The sequence below is a fragment of the Teleopsis dalmanni genome, chromosome 2 (genome assembly GCF_002237135.1).
Source record: "Teleopsis dalmanni isolate 2A chromosome 2, ASM223713v2, whole genome shotgun sequence".
Lineage (NCBI taxonomy): Eukaryota > Metazoa > Arthropoda > Insecta > Diptera > Diopsidae > Teleopsis > Teleopsis dalmanni.
The window spans coordinates 178,178,197-178,196,534 of NC_051847.1; the positions used below are offsets into that span (position 1 = coordinate 178,178,197).

At 28.1% G+C, this 18,338-nt stretch overlaps 1 protein-coding gene across 1 annotated transcript in view; it reads right to left on the reverse strand.

Annotated features, from left to right (window-relative positions):
- LOC119676247 overlaps positions 1–18,338 on the reverse strand; it is a 36,003-nt gene that overhangs the window by 6,983 nt on the left and 10,682 nt on the right. Inside the window, exons 3-6 of the mRNA XM_038087484.1 lie at positions 17,955–18,208; positions 13,565–13,746; positions 12,687–13,022; positions 12,209–12,413 (exon numbers count right to left, since the gene is read on the reverse strand). Coding sequence (XP_037943412.1) covers positions 12,209–12,413; positions 12,687–13,022; positions 13,565–13,746; positions 17,955–18,208 — 977 coding nt within the window. The remainder of the gene's footprint in view (positions 1–12,208; positions 12,414–12,686; positions 13,023–13,564; positions 13,747–17,954; positions 18,209–18,338) is intronic.

Below are 18,338 nucleotides of genomic sequence, written 5' to 3' on the forward strand. Positions count from 1 at the left end.
TATGTGCTGTTCTGTGGAAGCTTTTTACCCAACATAATTGTATCTCATTATGAAATTCGGTTTAATTCAATTTACAGATAATTCGGTTGCCTATCATATATGACGGCCATTCTCGCATTATACAATTACAAATTAAATTGATTTCATATGAAATCCGACACAAATTACCATTAAAAGCATTGCCTATGAACGTGTAAAAGATATTTATATATTAACAGATAATTCTGCAATTTCCATGGAATTTGTAATTTCATTCCATTAGTTTTGGCATTTGAACTATTGATAATTGATTTCTGTTTAAAATCCTTTAGATAACTTATCGAATAATATTATAGAATTATTTGTTAACATAGCTTTTATATTAAGTTAAATACATATTTGCATGGATTCCTTTAATTTCATAATAATAATATTAGTTGGTATTTTTATATCTCTAATTTAATATAAAAACAATTTAATTTTATTTAGTTTTATTTTTAGAAAATATTAATAAAGAGGTTTTTCGAACAGTAGTGAACAACTACAACAACAAAAATTCATTTTATATTATATTAATTAATTAAATTTATAGCTGAAAATATAGCTGTTTCGAGTATTGCCAAATACCCACCATCAGTGGTCTTGGAAATAATTCTTGTATTTAATTATTCGTAAATAATTTTTTGAGACTGCAAGTAGCAGGAATCGAACTCATGTCCTGCCAAATTTGAAGCTCAGAGTCAGCGCACCTTAACCAACTGACCCAAAGCCGTACTTGACTTTTTACTTTTTTTTTCGCATATTTTTCTGGAAAATATTAACATTTAATTCATTTAATACTTAGTAATATTAATAATAATATTAATAATATAGACAGAGCAAATCAATTATTGCCTACTGGTCGATATTTGTATTATTCGAGTAATCAACTGGTTATTGATGATTGTACTTTTGAAAATATTTTATTTGATGTGTAAAGTGTATTATTAATGTATTATTTTTTTATATTAATATTTATTTTAGCAACATCTGTAAAATAAAAGACTATATCGTGAAGTATAGTTGAAATGAATCCATGACCTATATGCTCTAAGAATGCTAAGTACAAAATTAATATGCATAGTACTCTCTCTAGGACAATGAAACCTAAGCATTATTGTCATTTATTCCATCTGTCCTTGCATATATGCTAAGTACAAAATTATAATGCGGAGTACTGTCTCTTTGTCAATAAAAAGTACCTATTATTGTCATTTATTCTTTCTATCCTTCTATATGGCGTATAAGCATAGATATTAACAGAATAATGATACATTTCGGGGATTGAGAAAAGTTTTTTATAAGAGACGTGCTCCTCTGTAAGTACCTGAAGAGTACAAACTGTATGAACTTTATTAAGGTGCGAGTATTGTTAATATTTGGTGATTTAACATCCAAAACTTTCGCCAGTTTGGTTTTGTCGTGGAGGTAAAATGCTATTCTACAATGAAGAATGTGTGTACACCAGTTATCGAACCAAAAACCTTTAAGGAAGTTGTGGTATAGTAATTTATATTTAGAGAGCACTTAACACGCCAGGTTTACACAGGAATAAAAAAGTGTAGTAAGTAAAGTGTATATAAAATTGTGGAAATAAAGTTGATAATTTCAATCTTTATATTAAAAACTTTTAAATAAATGTCATTCCTAATATATTCACATTATTTTCAATATAATATTTATGTATTGAATATGTCTTAGTCTTAAAATCCTGGGTGGCTCATCATAATAAGATCAGTATGAAGATTGTTCCCATCAGATGGAATAACAACATCTACTAAAAGATAAACGATAATAATAAATATTATTTGAAAACTGATATTTATACTGATACTGATATTTATACAGCCAATCATTAGCTTTTTCCTTATTTGCTTTTTCTTTAAAATGAAAACGGAATAGTTTCACAAGGAATAGGTTGTATTCATCCATTTCTGTGGTCCTTGTCTTATAGACAGTCATGGTCACGCTAAATTTGAAATTGTTGTTTCTAATGCAAATTTAGAAATTCAAAATGAGAGAAAGAGAGAATTTTGATTTAAATTTTGTTACGGTGACGAGGCTTATTGTTCTTCGTTGTTGTTTTACAGTAATGTTCTTCGTTACAGTGTTGCTCAGTAATCAGAATTTGCTCCTGTTATTTTTTAAATGTAGGCGTGTTAATACTTTCTTAAATAATAGTAAAAAAAGAAAATTTGTAATTGTGATATCGCTTTACTGTGACTATTTGTCAAATAATTGTCTGTATAACATGATCCCATATGCATTTGATCTTTTTTTTAGTTTATATTCTATATAAAAAAGTATAACAACATACAACACATACAGTATTTCAACCGCAAATATACCTAAAAAGTCGACCATGTTTTGTGGCGGTAAACTGTTAAACAAGCTTCGTTTTTCTGACTGTGTGATAACTTATCACTGATAAGTTTATTATGAACATATTTTGTCGAACAATGAAGTTCTGAAAAGTTTTTTCGCAGCTTCTGCTTCAAAAAACTTTAATGAAAAACGAACTTTGGCTTGTAATTTTTAAATATTTTTCCAGTTTCATTAATTTCTTTTATTTTTAAAAACCAACTTCAACTTCTTTTCAAGAAATTTTTCTCTCATAGAGTTGCATTCAAATTTGGCTTAATTTTTTTTCGAATCTGCATTTGAAATAAATTATGTCATTTGATTTCATTTATTTTTTCACAATTTATTTTTTGTACAGAAGAAAAAAAATTCATATTTGTAGTAGTATTTATGAAGGTTGAGGAAAATTTGTATTAAATGAAGTTGTATGTGAACGAGGTACATAATTAAAAAACTTGTGTGTTGAAAACAAATTAAAAACTTCTTTATAACTTTTTAACAGAATTCTGTTAAAATTAATTATGTATGTGTGCGCTTCTTCTGTTTTCTTCTTCCTTCTGAAACATGCTAGAATATCACATCATTTTAAGTCATTGTTGTCTTTGTAAATTAAATTCCTGAAAGTGTGCACATAACACATGTCATAAACTATCAACAAAAACGGAAGAAAACTTTTCACATAAACAAACTAACATTTTCAGGTGTGGGAGGTGTATGCGTTGCAAACACAGCTGAAGCAATTCACACCCAGCCAGCAACTAAGCTTGTGTGTGTGTGTTCAGTCAAGTATGAAGGCATTCCACTTTATCGTTTAACAGCTTGTAATGAAATTATCGCTGAGCTGCTGTATAATAATTTTCTGTTTTCAGCGCTGCTCGAACCTGCTGCACATGTCTGTAGACTTTTGCCGGTTAGTAGTTTGTTGTCGTTGACATACTTTCGCTGCAACTTGTTCGAGTTAAGACAACAGTGTTGCATTTATGCTGTTGCTGTTTGCTTTGAATTTCGTTGCATGTCGCAGTTGAAGTGATAATTTAATTAAAGCAAACACATTTTAATGCTTCACCTTTGAGCTATAATATTATTGTTCAGGCTTGAGGGTAACTGATTTTATTCAAAGCTTAACTTCAAGTGGGTTTGATTGACTTAAATTGTAGCTAACGACTAGGTTTAGTATATTGTTTGTTAGTAATTAAAAAATATTGTATGGTACTTATTTGTGACAAGACCATTTATAAAAAAAATGTATCGTTTATGGTAAGTTCATTTATTACTATATTTATTTATTATTAAATTATATTACTGCGACTAAATTTGAAGACAAGATAATGTGCTTGACAGAAGAGGTGAAAGTATTATGCTATACTTGTTTAATAAAAAGACAACGTTGCATTATATTTGCAGTTACATTTTACTTGGACTCTGATAATATAGCTTAAGTATTGAATTCCTTTTCATTTTTCTGTCAATTATGTTTAGGAAAAGCTACATTTGTTTGTGGGAAAAGTTCACACACTTGATATGAGTAAAATAGATTAAAGTACTTTGTGGAGTTTATAATTGTTGTAATCTTATAATGGTTTAATTTTGCGTGATTAATACTATTGTTTATACAATATATTATATTTATGAATACAACATGCGATATTCAAGTTGTGTCAATATAATAACGCTCTATATACAGACAGTCTTTAACATAGAAATTAGGTTTCTTATGAAAATTAAAGTTATTGTGAATATTAACAAATATTTCAAGTATTTTCATTGCTTTGAAAAAAACAGTTTAGATTTTAGCTATAGTAAGCTTTTATTTAGTAAAATTTTTAAATAATCCTAAAGACTTAAAATATATGTATGTTGATAGGTACGATTTTTCCTAAGAGACGAAAATTTTGTATGAGAGGTGATCTCTAGAAAGAGATCAATGTATGTAGATAGCTTTACTTTCTGAGTCGACTATATGAAGCTAATATTTAGTTCTTAAATGATTATAAGATCTCCTTTTCTTTTTTAAAAACAATACTTTTGTATTTGAAAGATTTAAGTTATATGAAAAAAAATTTTGTCATAAAAAAATACTAGAGACTAGTTACGTTTATAAACATCTTGGATGTAACAGCCAAAACCTGATTTTTGCTTAGAAATAAAATTTTGAAATGTATTATCTAATTAATTAAAATCCCGTAATCAAAAATCTCCGTTTATATAACAGCTGATGTATATAATATAATAATTAATAAAGTACTAGTGTTGCTAAAAAGCTACGCGTTCTTTATATGGTGACAAAGAAGGTTTATTTAAAATTTAGAGGGTTTTTCGAATAGCAAAGAAAGAAATAATATAATAAAAGAAATAATATAATATAATATTAATAGAAAAATATATATTATTATAATATTGTAGTATTAATAAAATATATATTATATATTATATATTATTATAGATTTTTGCTGAGAGAAATACTAACTCTCAGCTGATTCTTATTCTTGAATTAGAAGAAGAATTCTTGATAATTTAGATTTTTAGATAAAGTTAAAGAATTTCGATATGTTTATTTTTTGCGTAATCATCAAATAGATGGCCTCATATACATTAAAGCCACTTTTTGTGTATATCAGGGCAGAAACATAGAAAGTGCATTGTAGATTTCACTATCTTCTCATCGCGGCAATTCCTATATAGTCTGCTAACGCATAACAACTGGTGTTATAGTGCAGTATGGCATTAGTTTTCCAGTTAAAGTATTTGGTAAGCACGAACACTACTATTCGTGACACTATATCTATTGATGGAATATTGCATCTTAAATTTTCCAGTAAATCTATGAACTGATCATTATTTGAAAATATGTATTATAAGACTAATTTGGAGTTGAATAACAAGGCGCAACAGAAATATGAAAATCAAACAATAAATCTTTTTCTGAACCTGAATCGGGTCAAATACCACAACTTATGAACTTAATACAACTTAAGCCATGCGAATCAAGACAGCAAACGAAACCTCGATATTTTATTTGTAATTAAAACAAATCTGGAACCGAATAATTGGATTGGTAAATTCTGAACTGAAGGTGATGGCTAGATTATATTGTTTTAAGATCGAACAATAACTTCAAGTGTTTATCCACTAAATCAAACTACCTCAGAAAAGAAAGCAGTCCATAACCATGGTGCTAATAGGAGTTAAATAAATGGCTACGTTTTCGTGTTAAACAGATTAACTCAAATATTGAGATATTTTTTTAAAGTATAAGTAGTCAAAATCAGATTTAACTTTCTCTTACGAATGACTTTAAAAGAAATTCATTTAAATATATTCCTTTTCAAATTATAAAACAATTTTAAATTAATTTATCCATAAGAAGACATGTAAATAGACTTTATTTTATATTAATGTGTCAAGCATTACACTTCAAGGCTTTTAATTAAAATTTGCTCTTTAGCTCTGACACAGTAAGTAAATAATGTGTTCTAAAAATAAAATAAAATTTAATTTAAATCAATTAATTTTGATTCCTTAATATTTTCTTTAATTTCCTTAAACTTGTATACATACAAGCACTCAATCCTGCAAATGTTCCGCGAAAGCGTAAACATCTTATTTGCCTGTAGGTTGATGGAAATGTATACTCTATATATGTATATATACGTATATATAGAAAATTCGATTCTGGTATAAGAAAATTAAAACTCATATGAACTGCAGTGAAACAAAAATATTTAAATTCGAATTTAAACCTACTGGGGCTGAGAGCGAAGTTTGGGTTTTTCTTTGAAATATCAAAATTTAAGGAAATACAATTAAGCCGAAGACTGTAAAGGAACAATGATGGCATAATGAGCAACCGAAAATGAATGCCCTTAAATGTAATAAATCTTAAAAAAGCTACTAATTACAACAAATTTTGTAAATATTTTAGAATTTTGTATACTTAACTAAAATAAAAACATTTGTTTGCATAATTCTTTAATGAACTCATTAAATTCATTATTTTAAATATTTCTTCTTGGAATAAAAATAAATTTTTAAACTTCCGTTTTAAATATGAAATTAAAAAAATATAATTTCATTTTTCATATTAAAAATTTCTAATTATTTTAAAATGCACTTATTTTATTTTAATTTTTATTTTTTCTTGAATTTAAATATGAATTTTAATTTAATTTTATTTTTTTTGTCGCCCTTTTATTTTTAATAATTATTTTTAAGAATGACGCTTAAGAGACATCGATTATTAATAAATAAAAAATTTTATTTCGTCAGTAATAATTCTCCCATTTTAATAATTACTAATTATTTTTAAAGATTTTAATAACTTTTAATTTTAATGGAAATTTAATGAATTTAAATGGATTTTAATGGATTTTAATACCTTAAAACTTATTAATGTGGTATGAGTAAGATCGGAATACGCTGTATATAGTACAGTTTCGTTTCATAATGGTTCGAGGCAATATATTAGAATCGTTCATTATTGATTCAAGAGTCAAGGAAAGAAACGCTTCTTCATATTTTATGCTATTTTATGCCGCACTTAGCCGAGAACCACAGAAATCAACCGTTATTGCATCTATAGTTCGATAAAGTTAAATCACCTTAACTGTTGCGGCTATCAATATAATTACCTTAAAACTATATCATGATTTTATATTCAAAGCACATTCATCTGGTAATCTGATTGATTGCTTTCAATCTTGTATCGTCACGCAGTTAGAAAAAGTGAACTAGAAGGGGTTATTTCATCGGGATCTACTGAAACATGTATCTATACTGATTATATCATCAGCATACTTATCTTCAGACTTATTTTCAGGAGTTAATTTAAGTAAACTGAAATCTATATATCTTGAATAAGACAAACAGGATAAAGGAATTGATTCAAATATGAATGGTTCTTTTTTAAAGTACAAAAGATGTGTGTTATTAAGATGTGCCATGAGATTTTTACCAAAGACTATGTATGAGAAGTAAGCACTTTTAAGAAAGGGGAACTCATTTAAAAGATATTTAATGTGCAAAATGCTTGGATTATTTAGTATAGACGAAGATAACTATCTGTGCTAATAAATAGATTAGATCCAGTAATTGTTGTATCATGAGTTGGTTTTTAAAGCCTATGCAGGACAAGTTCAAACTTGTTAGGGAATAGAACGAAAGACAGAAAATTAATGTGGAAGATACCTAAACTATAGATGATGACAGCTATCTGTGTCAATATAATGTTGAGATTTATTCATTGATGTACCATGAAATTAAAAACTCAGGATAAGAGTCGGTATTGTTTTTTTTAATAATATTAGCGTTAATTGTATGTATATTTCTATACGAGTTTCAGCAAATTCGCTTCTGTCTTTATCAGGAGAATTTCTAATATTCCTAATATTAGTGTAAGAAGTTCAAACTTTTAAAATAACAGAACAAAGAAGAAGAACCTATTCAAAAAAAAGGTAAAGCGTAAAATACTTGAAATATCTAATACATATGATGATAGCTATCGGTATCGTTATAATGTTGAGATGAACTTATTGATGTCTTATGAGATGTTTACAACAAAAATCATTCCATGAGAAATTTGAACTCATAAAGCAACAAAACAAAAGGTGCTAAATCTATAGCTGTTGATAGCTGTCGGGGTCCATATAACGATGAGTTTAAGTCTGTGATGTGCACGAGATAGTTTCTATAGACTAGGATAGCAGATATGTACTACGTATAGCAGTTGATATATCACCGCTAAAAATTGATCTATAGAAATTTGAGTAGGTGTATCAGATGATGTCCGAGAATGTGTTGAATTAATTTTATTGAAGACGATACGAATGAAAGTACAACATTTAAAATGAAAAACAGTACTAGAAAAATTGTGAAAGAAAATGTGGTGGAGGCTTCTGCCCAAGTTAGGCAATAATGTTGAAAATCACAACATTTTCCAATTAATGTGAAATGCATTTTCTTATATTTATATAAATTTACATTAAAAAAGATATTTTACTGTTCAAGTACTAATAAAAAAATAAATAGAAACTTAATTATATGCTTAATTGGGGCTTAATTTAATTCATTGAATGATATTAAGTTTATAATTAAATTAAATTCCATAAAGTGAGAAAAATTTCGTGCTAATTTTCTAAAAAATACAATTACAATAAACAAAATTACTTATTTTTCATTTCATTTTAGTAAAAATTTTTTCTACTTGTCATTATAATTTCTTTTATTGAAAATTTTCTATTTACTCGGTACTTCAAACATTATTACGCAGATTACATTAACGATTAAGTGTTCGAGCTCGGGCTAGTCGCAGAGGTTTGAGATACTCATTATCACTTAGTACTGCGCTTGAGGGGACATATGTCGGCGACTAACTTGACTGACATTACGAGACTTTCCATTTACAGTGCAAATTATTATTGACACTTTCTTTTCATTTTCCAGCTACGAGTGTAAAAGAACGAAAATTGCTGTCTCATCGGGCAAGTCTGCTAGTCTATTTGCCTAAGTTCTGCAGTTCATACTTTTTATTTTGTTCAGTGTAATTTTTCATTTAAATTTTTTCGTCCAATTTTGTGGGCTGCTAATGGCTTGTACCAACAGCAGCAATGAAGGTTAGTAAATATTTTCACTTTGTTGAAAGCCTCAACAATCTTAATTGTTTGTTTTTAGTGGCTGCAAAATATTTATTGCTTTTATTTATTTAATTAACAGTTCAAAATTTCTCGAAATGCCTTTATTTTATTTTGCTGTTATGCATGGAATCAATGACCCAGTAAGACTTTAAAGTTGAATTCACTATTTTAATTAGTTCTACATTGTATTGGGCAGGCATGGCGTATGAGAGACTTTAATTTATTGCTTGTTGAAGTTAGTTGACGTCTTTGTTGAGTAAAATGTTCTTACAACGTTAAATTAAAATTTAATAATATTTTTAGGAAAAATAATAAAGAGTCTTTGACTCTCCATTTGAGTTGTCATTGAAATTTTATTAAATTTGTCTCTGTTATTTATTTATTAGCAAAATTTTTAATTTTGCTCCGTATAGTTTATTTGATTAAGTTACCTTTATTAAGTTTATATGATAACAATTGTTTATGAAGTATGTCACAAAGTATATCAAATTGAAAGAAAAATTTTATTAAATATACTTTAATAAAGTTTATTTTATTTTTTGAACAGTTGTTGAATGAATTTAATTCAATTTATTTTTGAATATTAAGTAAAAGGACAACTACTAACTGACTTGACTTGCATATGACTTGCATATGACTTGCAATGCATATTAATTAAATAATTCAACGAAAAAGATTTCAACAATTCTATACAATTAAAAGTGTGATTAGATGCAATTTAGATTTTAATATTGCTTTTACATTATCATTGAGTATTTAATATAACAATGGATGAATTTAAGTAAAGGTATTGTTGCTTTGCTCCTCTTCTCAATACACAGCAAGTTTTTGTTCAGTATTGCCATGTTATCTAGAAAATGCAAAAACTATTTCTGGCACAATACATTTTGAGCTAACGAATTTAGAAATCACTGATTTTATTCACAACATCGGAGCTAAGTATCAAATACTTTGTCTATAAAATCTATTTTTATCAGCCGGTTTGCAATAAGCGTGCTAGGTCTAGTATGGTATTTTATATGAGATGTGGACATGGCTGCATTAAGTGAAAATAAAAGTTGGATATAAAGTTGGATATAAGATTCATAGATTATACAGCAGTAGTATTCATCTGTAAAGCTTTAGTAGAAGCATCTTAATTTTTGTATATATGCATATATTACATATATGTAAGTAAGCTTAATCGGTGAGTGATTGTTAAATTGGAGGGCAAACGAAAATGGAAAAAATCTGATAAGTTACGTTTATTCGTTCAGCTATCGCTAAGTTATTCTCAATAATACTGCAGTTCCATAAAGTGATTTTGCAATATAACTTTATATGTATGTAAGAAGGACTCACATGGCAACCGTGGTGATAGAAGAACAGTCAGTTAAGTTGGTGACGTTAAGCAGATAAGTCGTCGAAAAAGTTGTCAAGTTAAGTCATCACGTTGTGCCAGTAGTTTTGTTCTCACATTAACTTTTTAATATAATTGTTTATTTTTACTTAATAAAATATTAAAAATTAATCCTAATCTTTACATGTATATTAAAATTATTACGAAAAATTCATATTAAAGCAAATCAATTTCAACTCGTTCAATATACGGGAAATATAAGGGTTACCTTGACCCAACTCTCATTGATGTTTAATATTTGCTATACAGTCTTAATAAGAAGTCTTAGTACTGGTAAGAAGTAATGCCCAAGTTACATTGTATATATCAAACTACTAAATTCTATTATACAAAATTTTACAAAAATCGGTGAAGACATACAATATACATATTTCGGGTACTGTAAGTATCTCTAATACAGAGATATAGCAAACTTGTATAGTCAATGTCAAAGCTACATAATATGTATCAGACAATTCCACTCATCAGAATTTTTCGTTCGTTATGAAGAAAATTCTTAACATCACTGTAGGTATAAACTTTTTGGATTAAAGGCATTATTTAATAAAAGAAATAGGCGAAACATTTTGATTATTTGGAAACTAGTGTAAACTCCAAAAATGACGTCAGTTTAGAGATTCAATGAAGAATCATTTTTGCCAACAAATGTTAAAAGTTAATAGAAGTATCAGGACAATGATTATGATTGTTCTGTTGTATGGTGGAGAAGCTTGGTCAATAACCAAGAATGATGATAAGGCGTTCAAGAAGAATTTTTTTCAAAGATCTATGCTCCTATATTCCTGTCAACGAGTATCGAATTAGATAGAACGATATGCTGTATGAACTCTACCGTAACAATTAATGATTCTACTTCTTCTTGTTAGTGTCCGTTTCTGCTAGTGGGGCATAGGCATGCAACGATTTTCTTAAATCGTACTCTGCTAGATGCTTTTTTGCATATATCGGCCCATGTGTAGTGCCATATATGCCGCATCTTTCAATTGTCCTACAAGTTAAAACCGGTGCACCAAAGTGTCTGCTGGGTTGTGGGTTCCACTTTAAGGCTTATCGTGGAAGGTCGTCGGATAGGATGCGTAATCCAATTCCATTTTCAAAGATGGAAAGGGTAAGCCACTGATAGGGCTCGCTGGAGGGGACAACCGGTAGTGACCAAAGTCAACTCAATGTCTATTATAGCCAACTAAGTAAATAAGTGAAGAAAATAGTTGGAGATAATTATCGCAGTCATAAAAATAATTTCAGCATAAGGAAGTGAGTTAAGTCTTTGGTTGAAAGCTTGGTTTATAATTAGAACATCTTTTACTAGTATATTATATTAATCTATACTTTCTATACTAACGAATTAAGAACATTATTTATGTTATTATGTTAACTTACGTGCAATTCCAAATAGAACGAAGTAGAGAATCCTATATTCTTTACATGAAAACTTAAAAAAAATCTGATTAAATCAAATTTGTTTAAGCTTTATAAATTTATTACTTTTATTTTCCAGTGAGTAATGTGAAATAATGAAATATATCCCAACACCAATTTTAAACGGACTTTAAACTGACCGTCTGTTGCAAACACACATATTCCATTTTTTATTTTCATTAAATTGAGGTCATATAACAGAAATTCATTGGAAACTGCGAGAGCCTTATCTATTGTTTCCATGCCACTATGAGATTTCATTGCCATTTTTTTAGAGCTACTTACCGATGTGATAAGTAGCTCTGAGCTTAAACCCATAAACGTAACCCATAATTCACTTATGAAATCATATGAATCCGTAACTGTACAACATTTCACTTACCGACAACTGCGGTTGCTGTTGCTGATGAGGATTATTGCGCACAGGGTTGTATTTCGCTGCAATTTGCGCTGCAATGGCGCCATTACTCCCAACTGCATTAGGTGGTGGTGGTGGTAATGGTCCGCCATTACGTGGAGGTGGTGTATACACTGGGCGCGGCGCTGATTGTGCCGCTAATGGCGTTTTCAATTTCGGACCAAATATACTGAAATATGAAATTTAATAAAAAAGTTTTAGTTTTTATTATTAATGTTGAAAATGTTTTATACAAATGTTGCAAGCAATGCAGAAATTTTGTTCATTTCGTGAAATTATCATAAAAATTTATGATTTCGACCTTACAGGACTAATTTATCTCTAGATACTTTAATATTGGTTTTGTGATTTAAATTACAGTAATTAATGTTGATATATGGGTTTTGTATTAGTATATTTTTGTTATGTTATATTGTTTTTGTTGTTGTTTTTATTGTTCTACCTTTGTTGTTCTGGACTAATGAAAGGGTTTGTACTGTGACTAGTGGCGTGTACTGGTTGATAATTTTGTACTTGTGACTGATATTTTTGTTGTTTTTGTAGTGCTGGTGGTCTTTGTTGTTGTGTTGCTGGTGGTGGGCGTGGTTTCCTTTGTAATTGCTGTTGTTGCTGTTGTTGTGCTAGTTGTTGTTGTTGTTGAATTTGTTGTTGGAATTGTTGTGTTTGTTGTGTTGTACCTAAACCCCAATTATATAGTTCATTAGCGTCTTTTTCCTGTGGCTTGAAATAGTTGCCATCACTATCGACTTGTGCTACTCGATTAATATCACTTATGTATCTGCAATTATTGAAACATTTTCAGAGACATCTAAGGTTTATGTTTGATTAATAACAATTTGTCGTAAATTATTCATTTCTATTTGTTGTGTCAAATTAATTGTTAATATTGAATAGTTATATTATTGTTACATATACAGTTTATTATCAATTTAGTTTTTGCAGACATCAATTTATTGGTAATAATTGTTAATAATTATTTATAATTGTTAATAATTGTTTATATTAAATAGTAATGCTATTGTTACATAGTAAATTTATTACCAATTTAGCCATCGCAAACATCTGTTCACTGTTAATATGGGATATAATTGTTAATAGTAATAATATATTATTATAATAATATTAATATTAATAATATTAAATGGTTACATATTAAATTTATATAATTTTAGCTGTCGCAGACATCAGTTTATTGTTAATATTGTTAATAGTAGTATAGTAGTATTGAATAGTAGTATTATTGTTAGATATTAAATTTAATACCAGTGCTTCAAGTCTACTTCTCATATTCCGTATAATTATAATGTGTTTTTGACTTACTCTGAACCTAGTCCCGGACCAGAACTTTCCCAGTTTTCAAAGTGCTCATGCGAATGTGGTACTCCATATGTTTCATGTATGGGTGCGCCATGCAAATAAGTTGATATGTGCCCTTTAGGTGGATGACTGTATATTATTTCTGGTATAGGACTAGTTTCTGCATTATGCCAAGAAGGAACAACCTGCAGTAAAATAGAAAAGTTTAAAATATGATAGAATTCTTTAAGTAAACAATTAATATCTTTTAATTAATAATCTTTAAAGCACATTAACAAGTGTAATGAAAATAATTATTTTAATTATAGAATAATTTTCTTGAATTCAGTTTAACATCCTTTGTATCAACAAAATTTAATTAAAACTTTTCCTCTACAATATCTCGTAATTGTTGTGGTTCTTATCACTAAAAACACTTTTATGATATCTACTTTAGGTAAATTATCATTTTAAAATAGAGAAAAGAAAATTATACTCGTATTATAATAACTGTATTTTCCTTCGACTGTTTTGAACATATTTTCCTTACTTCAATTACTTTGGGAAACTTTTCATTGTTTTCCTTCACTGATTTTCATTCTCTAAATGTAATGCAATTTTATATGGAATTGCGCAGTTTTTTGGTTTGTTTGAGTTTCAAATCGACATGATTACACATGACATCCCTATTCCCTGTACTCGAACAGGGAAGAAGTATCAGAAGGGTTTCTGTTTTTTGTTCCCGAGTGTGTATTTTTAACTCAGTTGTGCGAATTTCATCTTGAGCTTTTATTTATCTATTTATCTTTTGCAGACTATTAAAATTCTAAATACAAAATACTCTGTTTTTGCAAAATGAGCAGTATATGTCCTTCTTAGAATTTAAATATCTTTTATTTAAATTTTGCAGTCTCTCAACGTACGCACGACGGGACTTTTACACTTCTTTCGATTGTTTGTCAAAGCAACTGGATTGATAGGATTTGGATATTTTACAAAAGAAATATTTTAAGATGAAAGTATTGAGACATTTTTGCTACTTATCTTGCTGTGCATTCTAAGTGGTATTTATGGGCCAAAGCATGTTGACCTTCTTAAAGTTGAATGACTTTTAAATTGTCCTAAAAATAAGATTTAAATAGCTTTTTCTTTATTTCTATTTATTTAAACTATTATTGATTTTTTTTAGCTTATTAGTATATAACAACCATTATATGCATTCAAGAAATACATAAATTTTGTAATATTCTTCTGAAAAATATCCAATTACTATTATCCTTATTCTTATTAGTTTATTTATATTCAACAGTCTGAAATTTATCTGTAGTATGAAAATAACTTCTTATTATTTTTATTTTCCACACTCAGATATAAATTAAATTACTTGACCTGTGAGATGAGCGTGTGTATTTCATTCAGATTTTAATATCACAGATAAATGGATTTCAATTACGTTCACAAGTGTCGAGTATGTTTGACAGCAACGCTGTCTGTACTCGTATGAACACAAAACATGGATGAGATTCCGAAATGCGTAAAGGATGCAAAGGAATGTTATATTTTTTAACTCGAGAAAAAAGGAAAAATACACAGGAAGAATTTACTTAAAGCATTTTCAATTCAGGAAATTTAAGAAATGAGTTAAAATGTAACTAAATAAAGAATTATTACGGAACAATGAGTATAAACTTTATTATTAAAGAAAGTGAATCATTTTAATGCTTAAAAAATAATAAAAAATTATTATTGTACTGATAAAAATGATAAAAAATATTTGAAACTAACAAGAAAGAAGATCCAGTAAACAGAAAGTACTGTAAAGTATCTATGAGGCCCTATGCTGCAGTAGGAGAGAAAGACAGCAGTAAGTAAGTAAGTACTTTAAAGAACACTCAACAAAGTAAGTGCATTTATTTGAACAGTTCCGGAAATCCATCTGGAAAGAAAGTGTAGAAAAAGAACATTTAATCAGTTTCTTTCAAAAGTTATTTCCATCGTTTCTGTATATCCGACATTTGTAATTTAATGTCGCAGCTTGGAAAATTTGAAAAAAACTGTATGATATCTTTTAAAAGTCATCTATATCGTTAAATATGAGAACTATATAGCTCATGTATAAAATATATCCGAAATTTGTAATTAAGATGCTTTAACAAAAGCGTCGAACTTAAAAAAAATATATGTAGATTTTGCATATTTTTAATCACTATAATTTTTAGTGACGTCTACCGATTATATTAGGCCTTTTCTTTTGTAAGCATATAGCAAAAGAACAACATAAAATAAGCACTACTTTTGATGGCCAGTCTGGAAGAACCGAAAATTTTGTTTCAGATACACATCTTGTGAGCAGCGTAAAATCTATAATAAAATATAATAAAAATAAAATGACTTAGTGTATTGTTAAGGTTTACTCCGAGGAATTTAATGGTCAGTCTGGAAGAACCGAAAATTTTGTTTTAGATACACTTCTTGTGAGCAGCGTAAAATCTATCATAATATATAATAAAAATAAAATGACTACGTGTATTGCTAAGGTTTACTCCGAAATATTTAAAGGTTAAGACAATTGAAATATGAGAAACCTGACGTAGAAGTCATATTAACGTGTGATGTTCTATGATTTATACAGTCAATTTGCCATTTTGATATAATAATTTATAGTCAATTTAGCTTTGCTTAGTATTAATTTCTGTAGCAATGATAGTCAGCAAAGCAAAAAATCAGAACATTCTTTAAGTATATATTTGCATCCGAATGGATATTGCTGGGTGCAAGATTTAAAAATAAATTTAGAATTATAAAAGAAATCATGTTTATTTACTTGCTTGTCGCTTGCAAGAACTTTAGTAAGGCTAGAGTTTCATCTCTGTATCACCAGTTTAGATAATCTTTCTGGTAGAATTAACAGATGGCTGCTAGTGACTCTATGCTAACAAAATATGGAAGAATCTATTCACATGTTGATGCTGGTTATCACTTTTTTATATAAAATATATATAAAGTCTACCTCATCAACATTTCCACATAAAACAAAAAATGTTGATCCTATATTTTCGCTTTGGCTATTGCATTTCGTTTCTATTGAAACAGAATTTGTTTTAGAATGAATTAGTTGTGCCGTAAGAAATCAATTGTTTTGTTTTGACTTATTGAAAAAGTGTATTTCTTTATTGGTGCGAAAATGAAACAGGGTATTTTTGATATACAATAAAGCAGTTCATTCAGTTTCAATATCTACTATTATATGAATAATATAGTGGACTTCATAAGTCTTAGTACTTTAACACTTTTGGTGTGTTCGATTGGTAAATCTGGATCCAATCTAGATTTACTCTGGATTTATTATATTATCTTTATCAATCAAATAATTTTAGAGTAATGTAGCATTTTTGTACTAGTATTGGTTTATATTCATATTTTTGATAAATACATATATGGAATCAAATCACAATTTATTTGATAGGTGATATAACACCTATCAATAAATTTTAGGGTAACCTTGCTACTCTCGAGATTAATTTATGGTGGTATTAATTAATCGCGAGTGTTATATATTTCGCTCGAGACTTACCAATCAAGAGTAAAAATTGAACTAAAAATAAATCTCGATTAGAAAAGCTACACCAGATTTATTAATCGAATACAGCATTTATTTATAGTTTTGAAAGCCTTTGAATATATATTAAATAATTCATGCGAGTATTGAGTGTTAGTTTCCTATCTCAGTTTATTGACTGAATAGCACGAATAGTATGAACTGTTTTTGTTCATATATGGTAATACATAGTAAATTAATTTCTTCAGGCCTTAACAAGTGTGTAATGAATTCTGTTTATTTTTGATTATTTACACTTTTATAGATGCACATAAAATAATACACAAGTAAAAGTGTGAAAATTATGCTACTTACAGATATATTTATTTATGTTAGTCTCATATATTTGAATTTGATAAAATGTGTGAAATCTAAGTTGCTGAAACTAAGAAAGCACGTAAAAGTGTGTTTCTAAATTTATAACACCGTTGTTTTCATATGACATTTTGTCGTTTACATCTAATAGAAATTAAGTTTAATGGGTAAATAACGTGGGAAGTGAACTTTATTTTGATTTAATTTATTTTAATTTTCATTACGTTTCGACTCTTTTCATATTTGTTTTGTGTTTTGAATTTGGTTTAAAATTAATATCACAAGATATGTACTCGTATTTTTTTCAAAAACTTTCATTTTTTATTTTATTCGTTGACGTCATTAAGGTTTTATTCACTTTTGGAAAATTACTCATACGAATGAAACTCTTTCATCTGCCACTTAAGTAGCTTAACTATAATGTCTCGCTCTTAAACACTTCAATTAACTAAGCAATTTTCTTTTAATTTACCATAAATTGCAGTGTAGTGTAGTACTCACCGTATGATGATGATTGATTAAATGATGATGGTGATGATATTTCGTTGTATGATATGTCTGTTGATAATATGAGCAAAGCTTGAAGAGATGTGATAGCGCCGGAAACAGGAATAGTAAAAATTTCAGTAGCAATTTCTTAGCAGCGCTAACGCCGATCACCAAAGGTAACAGCCAGAATATTTTTATTTTTATGATTTTGACGATTAATAACAAAGCGAGGAATGATAGCATCAATTTACTTTTGAAAAATTTCTCTGAAAAATAATAATACATAGTTTTATTTAAATGAAATATTAAATGAATTCATAAATTAGTAGTTCATTGAGTAATATCAATTCAATTCATTAAGAATTAGAAATATAATTTAAGTTATACTCTGTTCAG